The sequence below is a fragment of the Choloepus didactylus genome, chromosome 7 (genome assembly GCF_015220235.1).
Source record: "Choloepus didactylus isolate mChoDid1 chromosome 7, mChoDid1.pri, whole genome shotgun sequence".
Classification (NCBI taxonomy): Eukaryota; Metazoa; Chordata; class Mammalia; order Pilosa; family Megalonychidae; genus Choloepus; species Choloepus didactylus.
Window position 1 is genome coordinate 17,977,463 of NC_051313.1, and position 27,395 is coordinate 18,004,857.

General features: G+C 40.5%; 1 protein-coding gene across 4 annotated transcripts in view; it reads right to left on the reverse strand.

Annotated features, from left to right (window-relative positions):
- Window positions 1–25,500, reverse strand: part of L3MBTL3 (L3MBTL histone methyl-lysine binding protein 3) — a 135,557-nt gene extending 110,057 nt beyond the window's left edge. For 2 of the 4 annotated variants that reach the window (XM_037844221.1, XM_037844218.1), the window contains exons 1-3: window positions 25,437–25,500; window positions 21,846–21,922; window positions 2,775–2,895 (exon numbers count right to left, since the gene is read on the reverse strand). In XM_037844221.1, coding sequence (XP_037700149.1) covers window positions 2,775–2,876 — 102 coding nt within the window. In that variant the 5' untranslated portion in view covers window positions 2,877–2,895; window positions 21,846–21,922; window positions 25,437–25,500. Of the gene's footprint in view, window positions 1–2,774; window positions 2,896–21,845; window positions 21,923–23,454; window positions 23,629–25,356; window positions 25,376–25,436 lie in introns of those variants that run through there. The other 2 variants (XM_037844220.1, XM_037844219.1) reach the window with 2 other exon arrangements.
- Between the last annotated feature and the right edge of the window lie 1,895 nt (window positions 25,501–27,395).

The following is a 27,395-nucleotide window of genomic DNA, read 5'->3' on the forward strand; positions in this document are numbered from 1 at the left end:
AGCAAATGACTTAACCAACCTTGGCCTTGGTTTCCCCATCTGTAAATCAGAGAAAATGACAGAAGCTACCTCAAGAGGGCAAAATAAAAGGGTTAAATAAAAAAGATGCAGGTAAAGTGCTTGTCATAGAGCAAGTTCTCTTTCTTTCCATTACTGCATCCAAAAAGGAGATATTTGAGTTCTGTTTTATCTAAGAGCTGGTTAGCCCAGTGTGGAGAGAGGAAGGGGGGGTTCCTGCAACAGGGAACAGGAAAAAAGGCCCAGGGTCTGAAGTCTTCAAGTAGCAGTCTGGGCTGAGCAGAAAACAGGGTGGCACTGAGGAGTGAAATGAAATGAGCCAGAGGGGAGAGTAGAGGACAGATTACCAAAAGAAGACAAACAAAACCACCACAACAAAAACCCCTGAGGGAAGCTAAGCAGCTTCAACTTTACCATGAAAGATATGGGCAACAGCTAAAGGATTTTAAGCAGAAAAAGCAGCATAACTCAATTGGCCAGCAATTGTGAGGCTTTTATAGAAAAAGCTCTTTCAAAATGGCAATACTAACTGAAACATATAAAAATCTGTTCCCATGATAAGACATTGCCTTCTATTTATTAACTGATTTCTTTATCTTATTTCAGCTGAATTCTCTTAGGATAACATGGTTGTTTGTTAGGAAATCCACATACCTATACCCATAAAAAAACAGAAGCCTCGACAGTGTAAATAAAATTGGGAAAGCATCAGGGGAGAGGGTCCATTTCATGATTTATTCAAACTTCTTTCTAGCATCTTAATTTTGTGAAAGATCTATTTCTCAATCGGATCTCTTAGAACTCAAATTTTAATGTAAGAAGCAAGTGAATTAGAAATCTTAAGCAAAATAATTTACTGGCTAGCCTCTGAATCTCAGATAAAAAGGGTTAAAAGGTAGAAAATAATTTTAAAAATCATTTAAAAAAACTGGTTGGGTTATCAAACTGTCTACAGTACATGAAGTGAACTGGATACAGAGCAATTACCTAGATAAGTAGATGAGTCTAAGAGTCATAGCGACTCAGATTATAACACCCACTAAATTGCTGAATTACCTTATTAACTTAATAAAAGTAAGAGGTGAATTCCTAAAATCCTTTGCTTAGAAAACCTTAAGGCAATCCAAGTTTCTTAGGGATGATACTTGACTATTATGTCAAAAATTTAAAACTTCATCATCCAGGTGGCATCAAAGAAAAAAGCCACTGAGAAGAAAAGGAATAAAAATATACGAGAAAAATAAAGGAGCAAAGCAATTAAAAAGGCAGTTTAAGTAACACATAGCTAAGCCAGAAAACGTATAATTTATTAAAAGCTTTTCATATATTATTTTTTAATCCTCATAACCACCTTATAAGATAGATTATATTATGCCCATTTTACAATAAATATGTCTAATCTTAGAGAATTTACGTAATATGACAAAACTCATTTAATTAATGTGTGGTAGACATTTTCAGAGTTTGAGAAATAGTTTCTTTCTCAAAAATCTGTCTGCATCATATATAATCCAAATGGACATTTGGAAAATGGTAGAGTAGGTGAAATCCTTAGTATTCCTTTATTTCCTCTTTTAAAGAAGAGGTAATTTGGCTGATGGAAACTAACTGACTTGATCAAGGTCACACAGAACTAAGATTAAAAACCAAATCTCCTCTCCAGGTTTCCCTAAGCCTTACTGCACTACTTTATTAAGCGAACTCAGAAAGATATTTTGGCACACTGCACTTAATTAAACCTAACCCAACTAAAAACTTTAAGATTTTTCCACTGACAGCCAGACTATCCAAATCTCACCACTGAGGATGAGCTTGGGCAGGCCTGGTGAAGATATTTGTGAAGCAGCCACTAAAAGGGGCCGGATTCCAAGAAGTCATTATTGAAGCAGGAATTTCCATTCAAGACAGCCCAGAACAGCATGCATTAGAGACGCAAGCCAAGTCAGAGCCTGCTAGTGAGAGTGGAAGTTCAAACACCTGATGACCAAGTACAAACACGAAGTCTAAAGGGACACAGACAGGTTCAAGGTCCCAGAGATAGGATCCCAGCAAAACCAAATTAGAAATAAGGGTGGGGGCAGCTGGCTCCCCAGGTAGGTGGTTGCATAATCCTGTTCCATGGGGCAGCTGATGTGCTTCTAGGCTGGATTCAGGGGGTCTGGAAAAAAGGCAGGGTGGAGCCAGAATTCTGAAGAGAGTTCTCATCTACAGGGCACTCTGACTTACACTAAAGACCTGCTTTTGAGGAACTGATTATGCAAAAATCCACATTTGTAGGATAAATAATAAGGGAGGGAAATAGTCATGTTTACTCAGTAGTTTAACACCATCCAGTTTTCAAATGAGAAAACAAAGACACAATGAGTGTGGTTATTCACTTACAGTTAAAGCCCATTCACAGAAAATATAGGAAGCTAGGTTTTCTAGGCATGCCATTTGCACATTTTATTAGCCATTGTGATACAGTCAAAACTGAGACGATCCTCCAAGCCCATAAATCAATTTCTGCAAAATGAGCACATATTGCGAAAACAGTCCTTAGTCCCAGATCCCAAGTGACAAAAGCTTCTACCAATGCCCCAGCATTTCAAATTATCTTGACAGTTTATTTTAGAGGTCTAAACATCATTAAAAACCTATAACACTATGCTTAATGCTTCTAAATCTTACTTCACATAAATATTTCAATTTATTTTAAGACAAACACCGGCAGAAATGCACACACAATATAATTATATATAATTTAGATAGCTTACCTTTAAATCACTTCCTGGTAAGGTGCCCACTCCATCTTTCCAGTCCATGACACTGAACACATCAAACTCTTGACCACTCGTGCTAGAAGCAGATTCAGTCATGATTTTTTTTTTTTTTAACCTGGAAGGAAAACAAAAAAGGCATATTACCAATAGCGCTCACACAAAGCCATTTTTATTTTAGTGGTCATTACTTCAGTTTCCCTTCATTACATAATTTTTTAAATCACAGTATCCTCATCCATAGATCTAAAACTGCTTCCAAAATATGATTAACACTTTTTTACAGTGCAATCCATAGTAAATTATAGGAGAAAAGAGTATTGATAAAATTGCTAAGTTTTAAAAACAAGGTACCACTCTTAAAAAGAAAAGGAATTCACTGTTTCATAGCATATTCACTTAAAACAAAAAAATCATGGTGCCATATGGAGAGAATTCCTTGCTCTTTAAGTAGCCTTTTTTCTGTTTTAAGACATTGATTAAAGTACTGATGTGGATAAAGGATAGACTATTATGCTGACAGTAAAACAAAAAAAAAAAAATCAAGAAAATTCAGTTCATTTTTTGGCTGTCATCTACACTAAATTTATCAACTGTTTGTTCTATCAATACAATGGTGTGACTGATTCTTTAGTTAATTGGTTTGTTCAGTTCAGTTAAAATTTATGCCATTCTGCTGTTCTGGGAAGTTGGAAGACAGTCTCAAAATTTATCATGAACACCAACAGCAGGGGCTATGTTAAGATAACCACTTTAGTTAGCTCAGCTGTGATAATGCTTTTAATTTTCTTTAAATTGCAAAATCTTAAACTGTTCTCCATAATCATATTGTGTGTGGTCATACTGACCTGATTATTCTGAGACTATTATCTGGGCAGTATGGGATAAAACAAACAAGCAATTATGTGGCCATCTTTGATAATCAATGTAAGATCCAAGGGTTCCAGAAGGATCAGTATGAATTCATGAGATAGTTTATCTTTTAAAAATCTGCCTATTTCCTACCTTCATCCACTGAAAAAGTCTAGAAATAATGACCAATCAATACTAATGAGCAGCCTGGTGCACAGACTGTGGTCTCTAACTCCCATTTTTCATTGGAAGAATCAGATCTCCCCAAAGAAAGAGCTGATTTCTGGTCAACGGAAGAAAATATGCAAGATGAGCCTGGGACAACTTGTCAAAACAGAAAGCAAAGATAGCAGAGGTCATGTCAAAAGATTTCAGGAGCCAGTCTCAAGAGCTCCTGCTGCCAAAGTAAGGATAACAGGTGCAGTGAATTCAAAACCTCAAATAAGTTAAAATCCATAAGTTCACAGAGTTCCAAACAAACAAAAAATGGTCAAACAAGCCAATGAACACTTCATTTATCACCTCTTGAGGATACAAGAGAAACAAATCATTATTTGGAAAAAAAGAAAAGAATGAAGGATTTACTCTGCCTTTCCTATTTGAACAGTATCTCAGGGTAACCAAATAGTTGCTGAGAGAAAGCTCCTTTTTAAAATGAAGTCTAGCTAATAAATGAGAAGGAAGAAGAGAACTAGAATGTTATCTATCATTTGCAACCCTTAAGGAGTTAATGGCTCTAGGCAATGATCATCAACAGCTAGTAAATATACAAACATAACACAATCTATGTAGTCTTGCCAGGAAAAAAACAAAAAAAAATCAAACCTAATTTGATCAAGTCTATTTACAGGAAATACCAGCGACAAAGGAACATGCTAAATACACTATAAAGATATAAAGAGCAAAATCCAAACTGTCAGAAACCGTATGGCAGCATTTCTCAAAGTGTGTTCCACAGACACTTGGGGGTCCCAGAGACCCTTCCAGAAGGTCCAAGAAGTCAAAACTATTTTCATAAAAATACTAACAGTTTATTTTCCTTCTTCACTGTGTTGATATTTGCACTGATGGTGCAAAAGCGATCATGGAGAAAACTGCTATCACAGCAGTGGCCCCAACTGTGGTAGCAGCTTGTATTCTTCTCCACTGTGTACTCAAAGTAAAAAATTGCCAGTTTCACTTAAGAACATCCTTGATGAAGTAAAAATAATACATCTTATTAAATCTCAACTCATACAGATTTTCACACTCTATGTGATGAAATAGCAAGTACACATAAAACACGTATGCATACCAAAGTACCATGGCTGTCTAAAGGAAAGCACATGCGATTTTTCTTTTCAGATCCAAGCTGAACAAGCTCCTTTTTCCACAAAATTATCATTTTTTATTTAACAAACTAGGACTATTTGGATGTGGATATTTGGCAGACATTTTGTCAAGGGTGAACGTAGCGAGCCGACCAGTTCAAAGAAAACACTGACGTTTATGTTGCTAATGATAAAATTTGAGCTTTCAAGGGAAAATCTGATTTTTGCACAACTTGTATCAACCACCAAAAGCTTGACAGCTTCCCAACAGAACAGCTAAAGGCTTCTCTAAGGAGATGGGTGGTGATAACTAAGGAATGTGATTTTTTTAAATATTGTATAATGAAATTTGTCAACATTTGGAAGAGCTGCATAACTCCATGGAGCCTTTTTTCCAAATGATCAAAGTATAATGTTAAAATTATGCTTGGGTAAAAGATCCATTCAAAGTGTAAAACAGACCAATGAATTTTAATGTAAAGAGTATGAAAGTTCACTGATAGGTATTCAAATTGCACACTGCAACTAATCTTTAAGAAACTGCCACTTGTCAAGTTCTGGTATCAAAGAATGGTATCAAAGAATGTCCACCATTATGTGAAAAGACTATTAAACCACTCCTCCCCTTTCAAACTCCATGTCTGCATGAAGTCAGATTTTCTTCATACACTTCAACCAAAACAACATATTGCAACAAACTGAATAAGATCAGATAAGAGATCAGCTGTCTTCTATTAAGCCAGACATTAAGATTAGCAAAAATGTATAACAATGTCACCCAAATGAATAATAAAATAATGACAAAAAATATATAAAATAGGGGGCATGGGGGGTATGGGATGGTTTGAGTGTTCTTTTCTATTTTTTTCTATTTTTTTTTTTTTTTTTTTGGAGTAACGAAAATGTTTGAAAATTAATTGTGGCAATGAATGCACAACTATATGATGATACTATGAGCCACTGACTGTATACTTTGGATGGATTATATGGTGTGTAAGTATATCTCAATAAAATTGCATTTAAAAAACAACTGGGAAAAAAACAATTACACCTCTTATATTTTCGTTTTGTTTTGGAAACTATGCTTCATAAAAATTATGCTTATGTTTACTAACATTTAATGGGTTAACTATTCTTATTTTAAACAAATAAATAACTAAATTGTTCATTTTAATTTCTAATACAGTTAATATTGATAGCTATAACTTATAAACAATAGCTCTTTGGAATTTTCAATAATTTTTAAGAATGTAAAGGAGATCTGAAAGCAAACGCCTGAGAGCCATTGCTGTACAAGATAAACAACTTGTTTTTTTCTCAAAAAATTTTTTTCAAGTAATTAAAAAAAGAGCGAGAAGAAATCTGAAATTTAGATGGAAAAATAAACTTAAGAGACATGTTAATCACACAATATCACAACTCATAAATCTTATTTGGACCCTGATTTAAACTGTGGCGTTTTTTAGGGGGGTGATGATTGCATGTACTTTACATACAAGTTCTCCCTCATATTTTAGAGACATATTCCAAAATTGGCAGATGAAATAATGTGAAGAATTTAAGTGGGGAAATGGCATGTGTCAGTCATTGTCAAGACTGCAATGGGCTGATGGAGGTTCATTATCCTATACTCTAGTTTTTTATATGCTTGGAAAATTCCATAATAAAAAGGTTTTTAAAAGTGCAGTCTCCTTGCATAAATACCCATTCATTTAAAAATAATCAAGAGAAAAGAGCTTGTGTTACTGTGAATTATAGCTATCTTCTGTTGAAATTTACTAGTCTTCAATATTCTTTCTTCCTTTTCTCCGCTTTAAATTGAGAAAACATGAAATATGAGACATATATTGACTATTTCTGATCATTTCAAAATTTATATAATTTGAAGACGCTTCAGATTTTACTGTTAAGACTTAGTCCTCAAAACTGGAGCTAGAATGTGAAGCCCTGAGGAAGAATTAATCTAAGAAATGGTGAAAATATGAAGTGAATTAGGACTTGTACTCAAGTTCTGTATGACTTCTACTTCACTAAACAGATCAAGACTAGCAATGAAATTATTTTCCTGTTAAGTGATATAGGAGTGGCAACTCTTTCATGTTAATTTTCCCCCTGGTGGATAAACTAGGTAAAATCTGAGTGAACCTTTAAAAGAAGAGTTTTACGTTCTTCCTGGTAAAATCTATAGATAATCAGAGTCTCCGTTCCAATGTTTTCTTTGGCAAGTGAACTTTAAGGAAATTTTCCAAAATCACTTTATAGTATAGAAATTCTCAACTGTGCCTTGTGTGACCATCCTGGTTGTTACAAGCTCTATAATTATAATAGATAACAGGTGCTCAACAGTTACTACATATCAGACATAATGCAAACACTTTTTTATTGATTCATTTGATCTTTTCCCTTTTCCCAGAAAAGGATTCTATGCAGTAGGCAATTTACATACATTATTTCGTTTCTTTCTTTCTCACAAAAAGATGGGTTACATTATCCCTCAGGTCTACACTGAAGAAAGTGAGGTGAAGAGAGGTTCAGTAACTGACCAAATCATAGTTAGTAGCAGAGTCAGGATTTGAACCTGGGTCAGTCTGATTCTAACCCTGAGCTGTTTTCCCCCAACCACCGTCTCATCCCTTTAGGGTCTTGTTTCCTCTGAGAATCTGGCAAAACATACTTTCCCCATTACTCCTTGCAACATGACACATTCAGAAACCAGTTTACAAGGGTTAAAGTTCTTGATTTCTGCATTTCAGTAAAACATATATTCTTTTAATAAAACAAAAATGTCACTAAATACATACACACAATACAAATTTTCAGTCACTTCTTACCTAAAAACAATAAATGTGTAAAATTCACAACAGCAAATATCCTGCCTGTGCCTAGAAGGAGGAGTAGAAAGTAGGAGAAATCTAAAAGTTCACACTATACAAAATCTGCAGTAACAGTTCATTACATGTTTTCTGAACTACTTAGAACATGCTTTCACTAGACAAAACATGGCTAACGAACATGGTGTACTCTGTCTATAATCACATTTTGAAAATAGATAAAACTGTTCACACCCATTGCTTCATTGAGGTTTGCAAACATTTTTTATAAAATAGTGTAGCATATAATTATCCACTCTGTAGTCTTTGCCATCACCTAATTTTGAAGGCCGTGGTTATTTTCACCATCACGAAGAGTGGCTACCACAGATTGGGTTTTTTCTGCCATCTATCAATCAGGTACAACCAACCAGCAGCCAATATGACTTTAACAGAAGCTGCTTTGTCGGAGACGTTGTAAGACTTTTCTCCCTAGTGTTTGTCTTCAGCAAGACTGCACGCTTTATACAAACATACAAAGTCTTTTCACTTCAACAAATCATGTTTCTAAGAGTTAAGCAATTTCTTTTACTACTTAGAAATGGTCTGTTCTGATTTGTTTTGTAGTTCCGTAATTATCACCTGGTACTATTCCATAATCCCACATGTAACCTGACTCCACAGCCACAAAAACCAGATGTGAAATAGAGTCACTCACAATACAAATCACAAGCAGTATTTTTCATTCGCAGAAAAAGCACATTCCAAATCTCTCAGTAACAGTGCTGAGATTTCCCAGGGAATTATCTTAAAGGGGCACCATGACCAGCCTTCTGTTCTACCAGACAAGGTCCACCACTTGCCTCTTAAATTCCTCCAAATTCTAATGGTCTTCAGCCATTGCTAATGTCCAAAGGGGAAGCATTTGGGTCCAGGGGTCCAACGAATGCACCAATACAGCTTTTAACTCCCACTAATATGGATGTCATGGCAGCCGATGGCTAAAATCAGGGGCACTGATGCCCCAGGCCCACTATGAATGTCTCATCAAGGAGCCAATGTCTTTGCTGTAGGCAGAAACCATTACCACTAGCACCCATGCAACTTTATCACACTCCTGAAGTCTCCCTTTTATGAAATAGTTTGCTTAGCTTTTATCACCTTTATTACAATGTTCTTGCCCTAAGCATCGAACAAAAGTGCTGGAGGGAGAGGAATGGGATGCTCTGGATGTTCTTTTTTATTTTAATTTTTATTTTTGGAGTAATGAGAATGTTCAAAGTTTGATTGTGGTGATGAAAGTATGACGATACTGTGAACTGTGAACAACTGATTGTGCACTTTGAAGGACTGTATTTTATGAGATCATATCTCAATAAAATTGCATTTTAAAAGAAAGTGCTGGAGGACAGACTAAATGACATAACACTGTCCTCAGAATTACTTCCTCATATCTCTCCTGCACCACTCCTTGACTCCAAACCAAAGGTGTACGATTTGATTTCCCTTGGGATCTTGCGTCTATGGGATGAACCTCTTCAATCCCTCTTAAATAAAGCCCTGGCAATCCCAACCTATCATGTACCGCTAATTAAAGAAACATTAAGTAATGGTGAAACTCATTGCTATCTCACATTCCAAATCCCAATGTTATGACAATATGGGGAAACAGGCCCTCTCATACATTGATGGTGACATTATAAATTGGAACCTCTTAGGAGATCAAGGAATTTATTCTATAGATTCATGAACATTATGTATAAAAGGACATATAGAATGGATATTCATTGACCAAGCATTGATTATAATATCGAAACCCTGGAAACAACCCAAATGCCCATCAACAGATGATAACTGTGGCATATTCATGCAATGATACATGTCACTGTAAAAAAACTATGAGGAAGCTCTTTACTTTCTGATATCGAACGAGCTCCAAGACACTATTAATACTTCTCATTTTATGCAAAGTATAAAAACCATGTACTTTACCATTTATTTTAAAAAGGGGGGGTATATATAAATACAGTTATTGCTTGTATAAGCATAAACTATCTCTGGAAGGATTCCTCAGAAACAAGTAACAATGGCTACCTCCAGGAATCAGCAATGTTTTGCTGAAGGTCAGGCCTGGGAGACAGCCTTCTCTTTGTACGCCCTTTTACTTGTTGAATGTTGTACCACGTGACTGCAGTAGTTTTTGTTAAAAATAAAAATTCAAAAGTGCAGAATATCTTCAAAAAGAAAAAACAAATAAAAAATGTGAATTTTTAAGTCTTGTTTCAAGTTTACTTAAAAGTCTATTTTATGAAAAGCATATCTCTCCATTAAAATACTGTTTATTATTGACGCCAACACATGACACCACTAGCCTTGAAGTGACTTTAGGGAAATCACCCTTTACAAAGCTCACGAGTAACTTAACTATCGGGTGTTGAACTCTCCTATGCAAATGTATCAGCTCAACAGGTGGAGGGGAGAGTCGTCCCTCCCCCCCCCCCCCCCCCCCCCCCCGCAACAACTCAGGTATCGGAAATATATGCTAGATCCTTGGCACTCACAGACTGAATATTCGTGGGCTCTAGCATTCCTCAGTGACCCTTGAAGTTCCCATGACATTTGGCAATTAGTCATTTTGCAGAGATATGAGTCTGAATCCCACACGCCATAAAGCTGAGGGTGGGAGCAAGTGGCCTGGCCCAGACAAGGTCCAGGTAAGCTCTTTTGTCATGTCTGCTAAGACCACTGTAAATAAAGTGACAAAAACTCTGCTTCTATTTAGGACACGAAACAAACAAAATTAACTGCTGGCTGAAGCTAGTGTTGATGCAAGAATGAGGGGAATATGGAAATGTTTATGAAACTGATAGGTCCTAGCCACAAAATAGAACTTTCGGATAAATTAAAGACTGAAATGTCAAATACAATGATGACTCAGACACACTGTGTGAACAAAACTACCAAATGCTCCAAAAGGAAAAAAGTAGACAAGATGTGTGAATCTGTTTCAATAAGTGCTCCAGACAGTACAAAAATTGCTCATCAAGCAAGATAAGTAGTTAAGAGTCTAGAGAGATCATTTAAATTTTTCAGTTATACTTTAGTAATTTTAAGGAAGAAATTATGTGCTACAATGATTTTCTCAAGTTGTGAATCTGCCGATCTGGGGGCACTTCCCTTATCAAGGTCCAGGATCCACTGCAACTCAATTTTGACTAGAGATAAACAGAGTTTGTGTGTCCTCCCTAATCCTCTCTTCTACAACTCCTTCTTCAACTCCAGCCTTGCGTACACAAAGCAGAAGCTCAGAGCCAGGAGCAAGGACTCCCTGGGGCCTGAGCTCCTGAGCATTATTAAAGGTGAAGAGCCTGCCTCGGGCTGAGATGAAGAGAGGAAACAATCCCCGGAAATAGAAGCAATCCAACCGAGGGTGTTCAAGCACTAAGTTGAAGAGGGGGCCTGTGCCTATAACTAAAAAATCTGGACCTACAGATAAGGGGAGAAGTAAGGATTCATGAGAAAGGGCTCTAACTGTACTGGCCGTTCCTGGTCAAACCACTGTTTTCAAAATACTATATTTAAAAGACCGGCTAGTTCGTGTACATTAAAGCCAGGTAAACAGTTCCAATAACTATGGTTGTATCTTATAATTTTATGCTTCACAGGTATGTTTTTAAAAAACAAGGTACAGAGATCATATGGTTATGAGTTGAGAGTGGTTATAAAATGGGGATGGACAATACCCCAAAAGCATCATTTGAGAATCAGATTAAAATTCTGTCATTCTGATGACATGACTGTCATACAACACCTCCTGTCAACGGACTAAATTTATCAGTTTTCAGTTAGGAGGGCAACCAATCTTTCATAAAGAGTGAGGCAGAAATACTAGCCCTAAAATCATAATTACGAACCAAGCAAAAATGCTAACTGTACAGAAGAGTAACATAGCAATGGGAAAAGACAACCTCCACTGTGGGATCTAATCACTTGTTGCTCTGTGATGTTCACTTTCCATCACCTTAAAGTAGCCATTTAGTTATTCTATAGAAATTATCAGTCCCTTTAACCAAATGCTATACTTGGCACATGGTGGTAATATTCAAAAGTCCTAAATGTCATTCTTTGGAAATATCTATACGGGCTCTTCCCACTGCTAATTCCCTTAATAATGTGGCCGACAAACTGCTCTGAATATCCCACCAGAGCCCACCCAGCTCCATCATCCTTCCACTGGGGCAAAGCAAGCACTTCATGGATTTTCCTCCAGACTTGCCCTTCTCTCAGAAATTCCTTTTTCCATCCCTTACCCTTTCCGAAACCACTTCCTTCCTTTCTTCCCTTTCATTTCACTCTCCCAAATTTGATAATTACCTATTCTATGACTTTGAGCAAACTAATCTCTCAAAGACTCAAATAAAATGTGGAGAGTAAAAGCACCCTTCCTCACTGGGCAGAGAGAGGATTAAATGAGAAGAATCAGATCATACAATAAGCACAGAACCTATCACAGAGTAGCAGCCAACAAAACGTTGATTTTTATTAGAATATCTGGTTTAACAATTAGTCTAGTCCATGCGGTCTCCTCAGTAACCTTGATTTTTTTTTAATTAGGCAGTGGCGCTTTTTTTGCATTTTATTTTATTTCAATAGTATTTCTTGGGGTAGACCCCTGAGTCCAAATATCCATCACAAGGTGTCAAGCACCCTAGATAAAAAAGGAGATATTTTATTAATCATCCCTCTTATTTACAGGGCTCCTGAGGGGGCTGCCAGCTTTCTTAAAAAAACAACACCTCCAAGTACTGGAGGAAGATCTGCCCTGTGGGAAGGCCGCTGGCCCTAAGCCCTGGCTCTCTTCCCACGGGGCGCTCGTCCCTGGGGGAGCCTTTCAAATGCTTCCCCACTCCCACACCGACCTGACTGCACACTGGAAACCAGACTAAGCCATTCAAACAAGCCTCGATAAAAGCCAGGGCAACAGTCCCCAAGTCTGCTCCCCAAAACACGGCTTTTAAGAGACCATGTGTTTGTGTCCCATGAAATAAAAGGTCTTGTGGCGAGAGAGATGTGACACACCCTGGTGACCTCTGGGAGACGGAAACACACACCAAAGGGCACCAATCTGCAAAGCACCGTCTCAGTCCAAGTTGCCCACACCTACTTCGCCTCATGACTCTACTTCTACAATATATCACATTCCATGGAATCCCCTTTTGGAAAACAGTGAGCTATGGAAAATAAATTCGGGACATACATGCAAGTAGGGAAGACAGTTTATTCAGGTTCAGGTTAGATTTCCGTAAAGGGCTGCTCCCTTCTGTCCTAGCTTCCAGCCTGCACCCATGTATGGAGGTTTTCTGTGCCTAATTGTGGAAATGTCCTCAGGACGTGAAGCCCTTTAAAATCAGACCCTAGAAAGGGATCCTGAGGAAGATATGGCCTCTGCCTCCTAAGGCCTGCCTACAGCTTTCAGATTTTCTCTCTACTCTCTACTTATATCCATATGACACCAGACTGCTTGCTGCACAGCCTTTACAGGGAGATTCACATATCCACAAATACACGGCCATACAGGAGTAACCAAACAAAGCCGATGGGCCTAAAACACATTAAAGGGAGAACTACACACTGCAACATGAGACTTTCTTCACTGCTTTATTTTAAAGGGATCTCACCCTCAGCAGTTGCTCCAACCCTCACAACTACCGCTTGAGACTGATCAGGATTCTTAGCCCTATTTTGCAGGTGAGAAAACTGAGATCACTTGGTTAAGAAACAGACTTTTACCTCCCAAGCCAGAGCCCTTCGACTAGGTCAGAGAACCTCACACTTTACATTTCAGTCACCAGGGAGGGCAATATAATATAATGGTGAAAAAGCACAGGATTCAGAGCCCGAGTCTGAAACCTGGCTTCACAATTTATTGGTTGTTCAATAACCTAGGCCAGGGCACATAACCTCTCTTGAGCCTTAGAACAAGGTTAAGACTCTGGGGTTTCGGGGACAAGTAAAATTTTAAAATCCACTTCGGAGGTAGAAGTAAGGTCAATAACTTTCAGCTTTGCCAATAAAGTCTTATGAAGAAAAGAACGTTTTAACAACCCAATGAGTAAAGTCATCATCTCTTAGTGACCGTGACCACCCAAGAACAGGTCATTGGCAACCTCACTCTGACAGTTCTGTGGAGGAGGTATAAAAGTTTCCTCACCAACCGTGGTTCACGGACAGACTTGCTTTCAAGAATGCTGCTACAGAGGCAAACAGAAAGCGACTGGAGCAAGATGCCAGGAGAAAGAGAAGCAAGCTAGGGATCTGCTCCAAAAGTGAGAGTGACTCAGTCCATCTTCCTCTGTGTGTGTGATGGAATGTGTGCAGGTGACATTGTAGAAGAGGGGCTGGGAAGACAGAAGCTATGCCTCGATTACAATACCAATTACACTGTATCATGACCGTCTGCTTACAGGAAGTTGTGGAGGACACGAACCTTGATTTATTCACTTCTTATCCCCTCTGAATATAGTAGAACCAACAAAATTTATCAAATAAAAAAGAGGGGGAAGATGCCCCAGACTAATTGCAGCGTGGACTGGAGAGAGGGGGGATCAGAGAAATCTCCCATTTTTTCCATTTCTCTCATGGTCTCCACTGAAAATTCTAACAATTATGCTGCTAAGAATTTATTTGCCTCTGTGGTAGAAACGTAACACTACAGCTCCAAGAAACTCTCCTTACTTAAGTGTCAGTGGAGACACATCAAAAGAAGTTAAATCCACACTTCTTAAACAGGCTTGTTCAATAAGGATAAGAGAAAAATCTAAACTTGCACTTGAAGCATCTCTCAACAAACACATACTGCCACAAAGAAAAATTTTCCTTTCATTTCAAGCATGTCAGATACTAGGTTTGATATTCCACTCACCCTGTCCAATAAGAACTCCGAATCCACACACATTGGAATTGAGAACTTTCACAGAGAGATGTGAAATTTTGCCCTGAGGGCCCAAGTTCATAGATTTTTTTCAGCTGGCAAAAGTCTAGATCATGTCAATTTGAGAACTGAAATCTTAGATTCACCAAGAATAGCATCCTTCAGAATCTGGGTCTTCTTTCACATCTATTCTTGAGTAGTATTTACCAGAGTGGCAACGAATCCATGCTTTGTTTAAATAGGAAATCGATTCTTTTAAATGTTCCCTTTTTTCTCAAAAACACTCCCCCTTTATCTCCTGATCATATTTTATTTTTTTCTTTTTTTTAAAATTCATTTTATTGAGATATATTCACATACCATGCAGTCATACAAAACAAATCGTACATTCGATTGTTCACAGTACCACTACATAGTTGTGCATTTATCCCCCAAATCAATCCCTGACACCTTCATTACCACACACACAAAAATAACAAGAATAATAAAGTGAAAAAGGGCAATTAAAGTAAAAAAGAGCACTGGGTGCCTTTTTTTGTTTTTTTTCCTTCCCCCATTTTTCTACTCATCCATTCATAAACTAGACAAAGGGGAATGTGGTCCATATGGCTTTCCAATCACACTGTTACCCCTCATAAGCTACATTTTTATACAATCGTTTTCAAGATTCATGGGTTCTGGGTCGCAGTTTGATAGTTTCAGGTATCTACTGCCAGCTACCTCAATTCATTGGAACCTAAAAAGGGTTGTCTATATTGTGCGTAAGAGTGCCCACCAGAGTGACCTCTCAGCTCCTTTTGGAATCTCTCTGCCACTGAAGCTTATTTCATTCCTTTCACTTTCCCCTTTAGGTCAAGTAGATGTTCTCCATCCCAGGAAGCCGGGTCTACATTCCTCCCCGGGAGTCATATTCCACATTGCCAGGGAGATTCACTCTCCTGGGTGTCTGATCCCAAGTAGGGGAGAGAGCAGTGATTTAAGTAAGTTGGCTTAGCTAGAGAGAGAGGGCCACATCTGAGCAACAAAGAGGCATTCGGGAGGAGGCTCTTAGGCACAATTATAGGGAGGCCTAGCCTCTCCTTTGCAGCAACCGTCTTCCCAAGGGCAAGTCCTGTGGTAGAGGGCTCAACCCACCTGATCTTATTTTAATAAGGACTACTCTATCATAACATGGCACTGGGTTCTCTGATTTGCTCTTTTTTCCTGCCATTGAGATTATATCCAAGGGGTTGGTCAACACAGGCAACCTTTGCAAAATCTCAACTTCCTGCCCTTCGTTTGTTCCTTTAAGAAGGAGGAATTATTTGAGATTCTGAGGCCTAACCTACTTACTTCCTCTAAAGGAGGAACGGAACATGAAAAACGTCTTTCAAGAAAAAAAATCTACATTAGAGAGCTTATAGAAAGTGAAATCACAAACCGACATTAATAAGTCTATAGCGTGTTTAATACACTCTCATCTAATGCTTTTATTTGAAGTTCACGTTCAATGGACAGACTGTAACATATCTCAATTTGAAGCGGAAATAGCCTTAAAAATGCCATCATATCATCAACATATCAGACTAAAAGAATAATAATCAAAATGTTACACCCATCAGAGAGATTCACAAGTACCTGTTTTAACACAGATATTTCCATGCTTGTGTTAAATGTACATGAACCCAATTTTTTTTAAAAGAGCTAGAAGTAGTATCTTGTTTTTTTCCTTATTTTCACTTCATATTTTTTAAATGTTAAAAACAATATCATATTCTTTTTTACTTTGCTTCATATTTTTATAGAACATAAAACTAAAATTAAAAGATTACACTCTTTTGCATGTAACAAATTAGATTTGACCAGATTTTTATTTCCCTCCCGGAAGTCAAGCCTACAGGCTTATTTTTGATAACCATTCGGACCTAGGCTCCTTATCAATGCATTGAACAGTTAAGCCTGAAGTTCACCAAAGAAGACCACAAACCCATATGGTGATCATTTAGTATCCAGACAAGACTAACTACATAAGAATTTCACTGTTAAATCAGTATAACAGACAGGGGAAAATGAACCAATTTAGGTACCTGAACAATCCTACTCAAAATATTCTTCTAGTAACTGAACTAATTTAATTCCATAAAATTACACATAATATAAAGAAATGGTCCAATCCTGAAAAGACCTGGCATATAGTAAGTGCGCAAGAATATGTTTATTAAATAATAGGGCTTCCGTAAAGAAGAAACCATCCATTACCCTATAATCAGTGTATGCAACAGGATCCTCGTTGCTGCCTGCTGTTCCACAACTCATATAAAAGAGATAACTCCCACTGCAACACAGAACTACCCAATGAGTTAAAAGAAAATCCTCACTTCATTTGCAAACATGGAGCATACCCTTCCAGTTAGAGAGTAAAACACCAGTAATTACAGCACTGTTGTGGATCATCCCCTTAGTCACATTCCCTGTTTCTGGTTTTTATTTTGTCTCTAGGACACACTTTCCCTTCTCCCTCCTCCCACCACTATCTCTATTCATCATTTCTTTTTTCCTTTTAGAATTCTGGCTTCATAGCAAATTCCATAATGTTTTGAGTCAGTAAATTTAGGCCCCATCCTATTCATTCATGTGTTCATTTTTCATTAATTCACTTTATTTATTTATTGACTAACTAACTCTATTGGTTTATCAGGTCTCTTCTACAAAGAGCAAATGAAATCTTTTATAAAAATATTTCATCTCCAAACCTAATCTGAGTAACATTTTTGTTAACAGTTTTTGATCATTTCAAGGCTATGGGCAAGGCCAAGGTGTTCTTTTCAGTATAACTCAATAACTGGTCTTCTCCCAGTTCCTGCTCAGAAAAGTGAAGAGTGAAGAGATAAAAGTTTTCCTCCCATAATTTTTTCTTATACCTTTTCATCGTAGCTTGTCTGCTAGCAAACCAAGGTACAGGAGCAAATACATTAATTTGGAAAAGTGTTTTCTCAGAAATATTCTAGGAATTACTATTTTGAAAATCAAAAACTTAAAAGGCCTAACAATCATAAGCCAGTATTATTTTCCCTGCTTCTGTACCTTTCAAACTGCTTATGATCTTAGACAAGTTACTAAGTATCTCTGAGCACAAGTTAACTTGGAGAAATTTATTAGAGAAATAATAATTCCAAGTACTCAAAGTTAGTAAAGTGTGAGAGATAATATCCAGTGCCTAGAACAGTAGCCGGAAATAAAGAAGGTAGCCAGTAAGTCTTTACTGGATAAATAAGTAAATAAATGAATATAAAGCATCTACCTTAATGACTGACATTCAGAAAGCACTCAACACACTCTTGCATCTAATAAAGGAGAAGGTACCTCATTGCCCTGTGTTTTGCCGAGGGGGGCCTATCCCCCAGGTCCCTATCACAGGAACACATTTTACCACCACATGCAGCTGTACCACCACAGTACCTACCACACTTATCTCTAAGGTTCACTCGCATTTAACCAGGACTTTGTCTCATTCATTAACACTGTACGTGTATGTCTCATCTCCCCAGCTAGATGATGAACACACGGAGGCCAAGGACAACTGTTTTATTTTCCTGTGGCCCCAACACATTCATTTACTCAAATCCATTCTAACTGTTGACTGGCAAACATCCCCAATATTTACACAAAATAGATGCTCAATAAATATTTGTTGACGGAATAGAAGAAAACACCAATTTAGCGTAAAAATGAGAGAAAGAAAAATAATGCAGAGGGTATTTGACATATTAGATATAATTCATGTGTACTCCCCACAATCACCCTCCAAGTCATTCATTACAAGTGCACTTCCAAGGAAGAAATCAGGGCTCATCAGAAAAAGTCTCTCACCCGAGATCACCCAGCTTCTTTCAAGTTCCTCTCAAAAGTCCTTGTTCTTCCCCCAAATGCCATCTCCTAAACAGGGATTTCCTCACAAATCTTTCCCAATTTGACTTCATAAGTCAAAAATAGTTATAATTTGAGGGATCCCTTGCCTGGCGTTTTGCTTTATACTCATCCACTTGCTACATAGCTGCTGCGATCAGTACAAATTAGTTCACAGATTGCCACAACCGACTCATACCACCAGCATGTGTCACTGAAATAATTTAGCCTGACAAAATGAACTTTTACAAAAAAAAAAAACTGCTCTGATCCCCTGAACATCGAGATATCATATATAAATGTACAGAATATACAAACATAGACATGAAATAGTTCTTTCTAGTACAGCATCTTCATCTATGCCATAACTCCAGAATCTTCTGAGGAATGAGTCCCTCAATAGCAGCAAGTAGCGTAAGTGGTAGAAGAGATCTTCACCAGAAAGTCACCTTGTGAACACACTAGCCATACAAGGAAAGAATCAGCTCAACTCTATCCCCACACTAGATATACAATTCAAGCATTCCTTGACAGTAAACAGCTTCTTATTCAATTCTGAAGGCTAAGCATTAAAAAAGGAACACAATGGGTTGTGCTGTATGTACACGGTTATATGTTACAGTTAACACCAAAACCTGTTTCTTTTCTACTGGTACAACATGCAACTGTTATACTATTATTAGCAAAGCCCAGAGTTGTGTGCACTCCTTGGTTAAGGATCTAGCAAACTCCTCAAGGGCAAAGATCTAGTCTTTTAGCGTTTGGCACTGTAGAACTCAATAAAATCTGGTTAAGTAACTAGCAGCAGCATTGCTGGAGGGATCACACTGGTTACCCATTCTTAGAGCCCCGAGGGTACCCATGTCCCACATCACATAAAGTAACTTCTCTTATAAATTTCCCATCCTATTTCATCTACTGTAAACAGGCTTGGTTGGAATATATAATTCTCAGAAATAAACTACCAAACAAACTAGTAGAAATTATTCAAGAACCAACTCTCAATTACTCAGGGACTAATTAAACTAATTAAACAAAGCATGTATTTCTTCTCTCTTCCACTATTGGAATTTTGGATTCTTAGAACATTGATCAGATAACCTAAAAGAGAAGCGAGATGAAATAAAACTAAAACTTGTAAGGATTTATTTGTCAGGTTTGGTATGATCAAATTGAAAATAAGGACAGACAGTATTCGTGATTGTTTTTCTCATTATAGGTTATAGATAGTTGCCTGTATTTAGAATAGAGTAGCAAATGACACTAGAAAAAGTAGGGTGGAAAAAGACCTATATGGGCCTTTCCCTAAACCCAGTCTTTTACTTCTTCTGTCTTCTATGGTTCAAATCCTTATTACTCCAGTTACCTATTTTTTGATCTCCCCACAGACTTAAGCAACTAAAATATTAATTATAGTATATGAATTCCCCTCACACCAATCCTTCTACTTTCCTCACTCTATCACTTCTACAATTAGATAGCATTGTTAATTTGAAGAATTTATTTCATTTGCTTCTTCTAACTTACTCAATGACTAGTTTGGAATAAATAAACTTAGGGTTTTGTATTCAGCACCATGTTAAAACCTGGTCCCTTCCCTCAAGAAGCCAATACTGTAAAAACAAACTACTTTTTCCTCAAGAAAAGAAATATTCCCTGAAAGTTATTTTGACAAGTCCATATAATATACACACCAGAAACCTATCCAACAATTTTGGCCAGGAATTAAATCACTGTGTTCCGCCTTTTGACAATCCACCTCCTGCCCACCATCAAACCTGGCTAGGGTAACATGATGAGATGACCGCCAAACATTTGAATAACTCTTTGTATTTCTTTTAATTGATGATACATTATTTTACTTGACCCTTTTAAGAAAGGAAGCAAGACAAGTCTTATTGCTCCCATCTTCCTGATAGGAAAATCTAAGCCGAAAGCAGTAAAATAACTTATACGAGGTAATATATTCAGTGACTAAATCCAGTCTTCTGATACCTATTCTAGCATTCTATCCACTTCCACAATGACTCCTCAAATGAAGAAAAATAACCATTGTCTTCAACTCAGCATGTCCAAACACAGAACTTGCCATCCTAGGAAATACGCTTTACTCTTTCCTTGAACTTTATTTCTGTCTGCCTGATGGTTCTTGTAGCTGTTCTTGTTTTGTTGTCTCTGCTGCAACATCTACAGGACCACATCAATTTAATTTGCTAAATACATTATTCAAAATGGTCCGTGAGTGGAAAATGACAATAAGCTCCTTTTAATAATCACTTTTATATCTGTAAACATTCAGTTGGGACTTCTAGGCCATGCCTTTCCTGGTTACCAGGTAGCCCAATCAGGATTATTAGTCCTGCTCACAAACTAAATCTAAATTTTCTGGTTTTTCCAAACAAGAATTAGCAGCCCCTTCAGAATGTAAGACAGATAAAGAAGAAAGGAAAACAAAAAGAGGCAGAAAAGAAGAGGGAAAGACAAAACAGAAACCAACCAACCAACCAACAAACAAAGCAAGCATGAACAGTAGAAAGCATGAGAGTGGTCCATATGGACTCAGATGTCCTACCCAAGATGTCTGTCCCTCTGTCTGAAAATGACCCTTGTCCCCAGAGTAAATCCTGGTTATTGGAGACAAGCCAGCACCCTCCAAGGTTACCAAAGGGATCTTAGGGGACAACAGCTTTATTCCCTGTAGAGATGCGTTCAAAAGTCGACAAGTCTATACAAACACATTGGAACCTCACTATAACACTATGGCATGATATTTGGCACAAGTCAGTCTGCCTTGGATTTAAACCATCTTAGTTAAGTTACTTAAAAGACCAGAAACTCACATTGGAAGTTACACCTACAAAATCTTACCACTGGGCCCCAAAAACATTTAAAGTTCCAGAATCTTCCATGATCTCACAGTATTCCTACTTAGCAGTTATACTGATTAACAATCGCCTTTGTTCTATGTTCTCCACTTTCTCAATTCCAAAGAATAAAACAATCTACTTTGCAGTAGAAAACAGGTGCAACTGAAATGCCATCTGAGAATCTGGCAAGTAAGCCAGCCCAAAGACTATCCAGGACAATCCTGCAACTTTTCCAAATGTTTTAGTCAAGCCTCAATCACTCTTAGCATCAATACTTTGATGCATTCAAAGGAAACCCCCCAAAATGACGTTTTACTGTCAACCCTGTCCCACAATTTCTTTCCTGGTTCCCAAATGCAGCCTTTAATATGTGCAAGCGTATCACACAATTTGTTTCAACAAGCGAATCTTACCTCGTGGCCGTGAAGAAAGGTAAAACTGTATGGAGGTCTTTACGACCGCTGTCCAAACCAAGACCTCTCCTGAAGGCCTAGCATTGATTTAAAGAGAGAAAAGATAAAATTGAAGCATTGGTGTCAAAAATAAACCTTCAGATCCACAATTCCCAACAACAATAAGCTTAAGTTCTGAATCACTGACATGCATAATCTCACCCCAAGCCACCCTGTGTATCAAAATAAAATAAACTGGTTTGAGATGAGGTGAAATGGGTTTTAATCATTCAAACTAGTTCCATATGCTATATACCTCCAATAAAGTGTCTCCCATTATGTGAAAAACAGGTGAAAGTTATAGGGGTCATGGGAATCAGCTTTAATTTCCCATATTGCTTTTATCTTTAAAATTAAAGATACTTCACACGCCACACTAGCAAAAGAACAGATATTATGTAAGCAGTTTTTGCCATATATTTAAGTGTTTCACAAATTATACAAAGTATTCCAAAATAATTTCTTAGTGAAACAAAATTACACTCTCAGAACTAAAAGGGGACTGCATATACTATAACTCTAACTGTACACACATAACTACACAGTTAAGAAATTCCATACTAACCCTAAATTATATTTATTAGAGAATAAAATGATCAACTCATATGAAAGGCAAATTTCAACTAAAGGTCTTTTTTCAGTTTTCAAGGTGTTTAAACCCATATTGCACTCTGTATTTTTATTAACATTCAAAATCAAATTTCCTGCCATGACTCGTGATGAAAAACTAATCAAGGACCTAGAGGACTATAACTAGAAAAGCAAACAATACCAATCCCCAACCCCAGAATGAAAGCAAAATGTTTTTTCCCCATATATGTAATGGCGGGTGGAAGTTATAGGGTCTGAGTCCTCAGGACTCAGCGCTCTCTGATTTACTAAACTTTCTATTCCCGATCAGCATCCTTTTACACAACATCTGGCTGCTCGCTCAGAGGTCATCTAACTACTTCCACGTCTGAATGGACTACGTAGCTACAAGTAAAGGCCAAACTTTGCTCCCGGCCTTCCGAACTTAAAGATGCGTTTAGCCACTAGAGGTCTCCCCTTGGCCAGTTTTGCACGTTCGCTATTTTGCTGCACTTGAAACTTTCCGGAGAAATGCTCTCTACTCGAGTCAGTGTTTTTCTAAAAACTTGCGCAAAAATCCACGCGACGGAGATAGCCAGTTCAGAGCCTCTCTCGGGCTTCCAAAACCAATGAAGACATCCCAATGCTTAAGGAAAAGCAAAATTTAAAATCGACGCACTCGCCCTAGCCGCACCGCCCCCCCCCATTCCCAATTCTTATCTCAGTTTCCCTCAACTTAGAACCATTAAAAATCTATTTTTGTTTCTGTACACTTTGAATGATCTTTAATGTCTTTTTTTCTGGCGCTGGCCTCGCGGTGGTAAAGGAGGAGGCAAGAGATGTAGGGAGAGGGAAGGGCCGAGATCACTGCGCCCGAGGAAGTTGCATAAGGATAGAGACTCCGTTTTTCGGGTCCCCTCGAAAAATCGGGGGGGAGGGGGAGGAAAAGGAAGCGGGGTGGGGGGGGCTGACTGAGAAGGGAAACCAAAGCGACGTTTACCTTCGTCTCCCCGTTGGAAGGGTGGGGTAAGTGCCACCGTCCTCGCGACCCCGGAGGGCGGCTCGTAAACCCCACCTCCCTCCGAGCGCAAATGGACAGACAGACACCCCTACCCCTCCGCTAGGAAGGCGGGGAGGAAACCGCCCGCTCTTAAACTTTCTCTCACGGTCGCGCTGTGGGCCGAGCTTTGACCAGAAAGGGGGAAAGAAAAAAAAAAATCATTGGGCCTTTTTTTTCTTTGAAGGTAATTAAAGTTTTACCACCAGCACAAAAGTTGCACCCTCCCCCGGCCCGTGTCAGCGTGAGGCCCCCCCTCGGGGGCTCTCAAGTTTTCCTCCCTCTCCCCCCCTCCACCACCACCTCCCCCCACCAGCTCGCGGGGCGCGCGGCGGATGCCTGGGCTGCTGCGCTTCCCGATCCCCACCCCCGCCGGCCTCTACTTCCCCCGCCCGCCTGGTCGCCGCGGCGCGGGGACGGCCCGCCGGGCCCAGGACACGAGTGTGCAAAGCCCAGGATCGCGGAATGGCACACGCACGCGGCGCGAGGCGGCCGGCGGCCCCGGCGCGGACCCCTCACCGCCTCCAGGCGATCAGGAAGGCGTAAACAAGTTGCAGGAACAGCAGCCCCGCGTTCCACCTCCCCCCTTTTATCCCCCTCCACAGCCCGCCGCCCCGGCGCGGCCGCCGCCAACGCCGCGGCCGCCACCTCCCGACACACGCCCGCAGCCCCCGGCGGCGCGGCGCGGCACGGCGCGGGGCGAAAGCCGCGACGGCACCGGCTCGGGCCCGGCCCGCGCCCTCCCGCGCCCTCCCCGCGCGCACGGCCGCCGCGGGCCCGCGCCGCCTCGCCTCCCCGGGCACTTTCCTGCCCCTGGCAGAAATAAACCGGAGGGTTTATTTTTGTGCAACTTTCCCAAAATGGCGGAAATTGGAGCTGCTCTCTATTAAATTCTCACACAGTCGGTCGGGAAGGGGGAGGCGGCGAGGAAGGAAACGCAAACTCTCGTCCGCCGGGCCGCGCCGCGCCGCGGGTCCGGGTTGTGTGTGCGTGCGTGTGAGTGTGCGTGTGCGCGGTGGGAGCCGGGCAGGCCTCGCCGCCGCGCACACCCAGCACACGCCGGCAGGCGCGCCTGCACATTCAACCAGTCCGTTCTCCGCAGCCCGAGTGCGGAGAAAGTGGCCCGGCCTCTTTTCCCACTGCCTCGGTCTCCCGTACTTGGACTTCTCGCGCTCGCCCGCCCGCGCCCCGGTGCGCGCCCGGCACAAAGGCCACACACGGGCGGAGGGGGCCGCAGGGGCGGGCGCGGGGCTCGCGCCTCCCGCCGCCCCGAGCCACGGCCCGGCCGCCCCCGCCCGCGCGCCCGCCTGCCCGCCCGCCTCGGCCGCCGCGCTCGCCGCCCCGGCTGCGGCTCCGCGGCACCCACCCGGCACGCACCCCCGCCCGCGCCCGGGTGTCATGAAAGGGACCAAAGTGACAAGCTCGCGGGGCGACGCGGGGAGGGGGCCCACACGCATCCCGCCGCCCGCGCGCCCGCAGAGCGCGACGCGGCCGCCTCGCCCGGCTCCCTTCCGCACGGCCCCCCACACCCTTCCCCGGGTGCGCGCAAAGAAAAAAATACAAGTCTCTCCTCCCCCCCATTTTTCCTTTCTCTTTTCTCGCTCTTTTGTTCCTCTTTCACACTCGCACTCACTACTTCAGAGTGAGATGCCCAGGGACTCCCCTTCCAGCCCTTTCCGAGTCACTTGCCCACTTTCTTTCCCCGGGATTAAGTTTTCTCCTCTTTCCCAGAGGCGGAGAGAAGTGGGGGAGAAACCCCTTCTGTCCTTTCCCCTCCCCTGGTCTGTTTCACAAGGGCAGGGTGCGCTTCCTTCCCTCTGTAGGTCTCTGAACTTTCATCCTCACCCAGAAAAATACATGAATGGCTTGGGCACGTACAAATCTTCAGATTAATGAGCGATTAGATCATATCAGCCGCTTCTTACCCCCAAATTTTCTCTTTTTTTTTCTCCGTCTCACGAGTAGTCCTGACAAATGGTCCAGGGCTGCGGGCGCAGTGCGCATGTGCGCGTAGAGTCAGGGCTGGGGAGAGGGGAAACTGCGCTGGTGCCGGTGCCGCCGCCGCCGCCGCCGCTGCCGGGGAGGCTCGCTCTGCTTCCCTGTTACTGCCGCTGCGCCTTCGCCGCTGGAAAGCAGCAATCGAGCCGGTTGGCGAATGCAGCTGCCCGCAGATACTGTTTCAGGTGCATCTTTTCAGTCTCCTTGTCACCGTCTCGGAGCCGCGTCAAGAGCGGTCAAAACCGATAGGGAAGACGGCGAAGGTTATAGATTTCTTTGTCTATTTTTCACTTTACTTTTTTTTAAGGCAGTTCTCAGAGCAGCTAATCCACCATGTGCTGCTCAAGGTATGCATTCAGCCATTAAAGAGTGGGCCTTCGTCTTACACAAACCCTACCCCAAGGCCAGATGCATGCTACAGGTCAGGAAAAATGAGAAATAAAAGTTTTAAGCTTTAACGGAGTACGACCTCCCCCTCTTTGGGGACTCGAAGGATGCATAATAAAGTGTGCATATTAAACTTGCGTGTTCTTTCCTCTTCTTCAGTGTGGACTGTCTTTATTGACAGTTTAAACTTGTTAGGCCTCTGCTGTGGGATTTGTGGAGATTCACAGATGGACTTAGAAATCAGCACTAAGGTTCCTTAGCAATAAGCAGGTTGAGGGCTCCCCTCTTAATGTATTCAGTCAAGATGGCTGAGCTATCCGAAATACCAAAACCTGTCTTTGTTAGCACATCAAAACCAGATGAAGAGAGGATGCGTTGGGTATTGACAGCTTTCCACTATTGACTGCAGGCCTCCTTTTGGATGGTTCAATCATTCTCCTTTTCTATTAGATACAAGTCCTTACACAGTCATTCAAGTAATTGAAGTTGGGATAAACATTTTCACATCAATATCTGAGTTTGCTGTGGGAGAAAAAAAGGATAGGCTGTGCGATTTCAGAAATGAGGGGAGCAAGTCATATTTTTGCAAGCTTGGGTAGATTAGGGGAAGGCCTGGTCCCCAGAGAGGACTATTTATTTTGCATCTAACTAAGGGTAGAAGAGGCTCTTTTCTGAAATTTGCTGCCTGAGGCCTAGAATTTAAATATATCACAGATGGAAATTCTTATTAAAAATCCTTCTCCAAAGTGTAAGGAATATTATTCTTGATTGAATTTTTCACTTAAGGAATGTTACTTGAACCAGTTTCAGAAAATAAATTGTTAAATTCTTTCCTTAGCACCATGAAATTACCCTAGAGAGGTAGACCACCCAACTCTTTCTTCTGTTGGTATAGTGGCTGAATTCTTAGAGCTCAAAATCAGGACATATAGCTTCACATGTACTTGGGGAAAAAGGAACAAGCCCTGGAAAGCTGAAATAAGCTTATAAAATATGCTTCCTCTGTTGGACAGCCCTTCCTATTAGGGGTGTGAAGTGAGAAGACTCAGTTAGCTGGAACTATGGACAAGCCCAAATCTCCCAAGTTAACTATTGATCTCACCCACCACAGCCAACCAGTTGCAGAGGGCTCCCAAACTGCCTACTGAACTGATCACAATTTCAGCTCCTCTCCCCTTCTCCCTCGTCCTTGAATAATGAACAGGGTAATGGCCAAAACCAAACTGCACAAGGAGAAGGAAAGCAAGGCCATGGACTATGTGCAAATCTAAGAACCTCCCCCAAAATAAACTGGAAATAATTTGAGTGTTCTCGTCCCAAAAGAAACTGCTTTAGATTCATTCTCTCTGGATAATTTCTAGATGATACGTCTATTGTACATGTATTTTCGGAGAGATCGGTTCAACATTCTGTAAACATATATTGGCAGTCTACCATGTGCTAAGGACACTGCAGTGTGCTTGGAATAAACAGATGATCGAAGCACTGCCCTGGCCGCA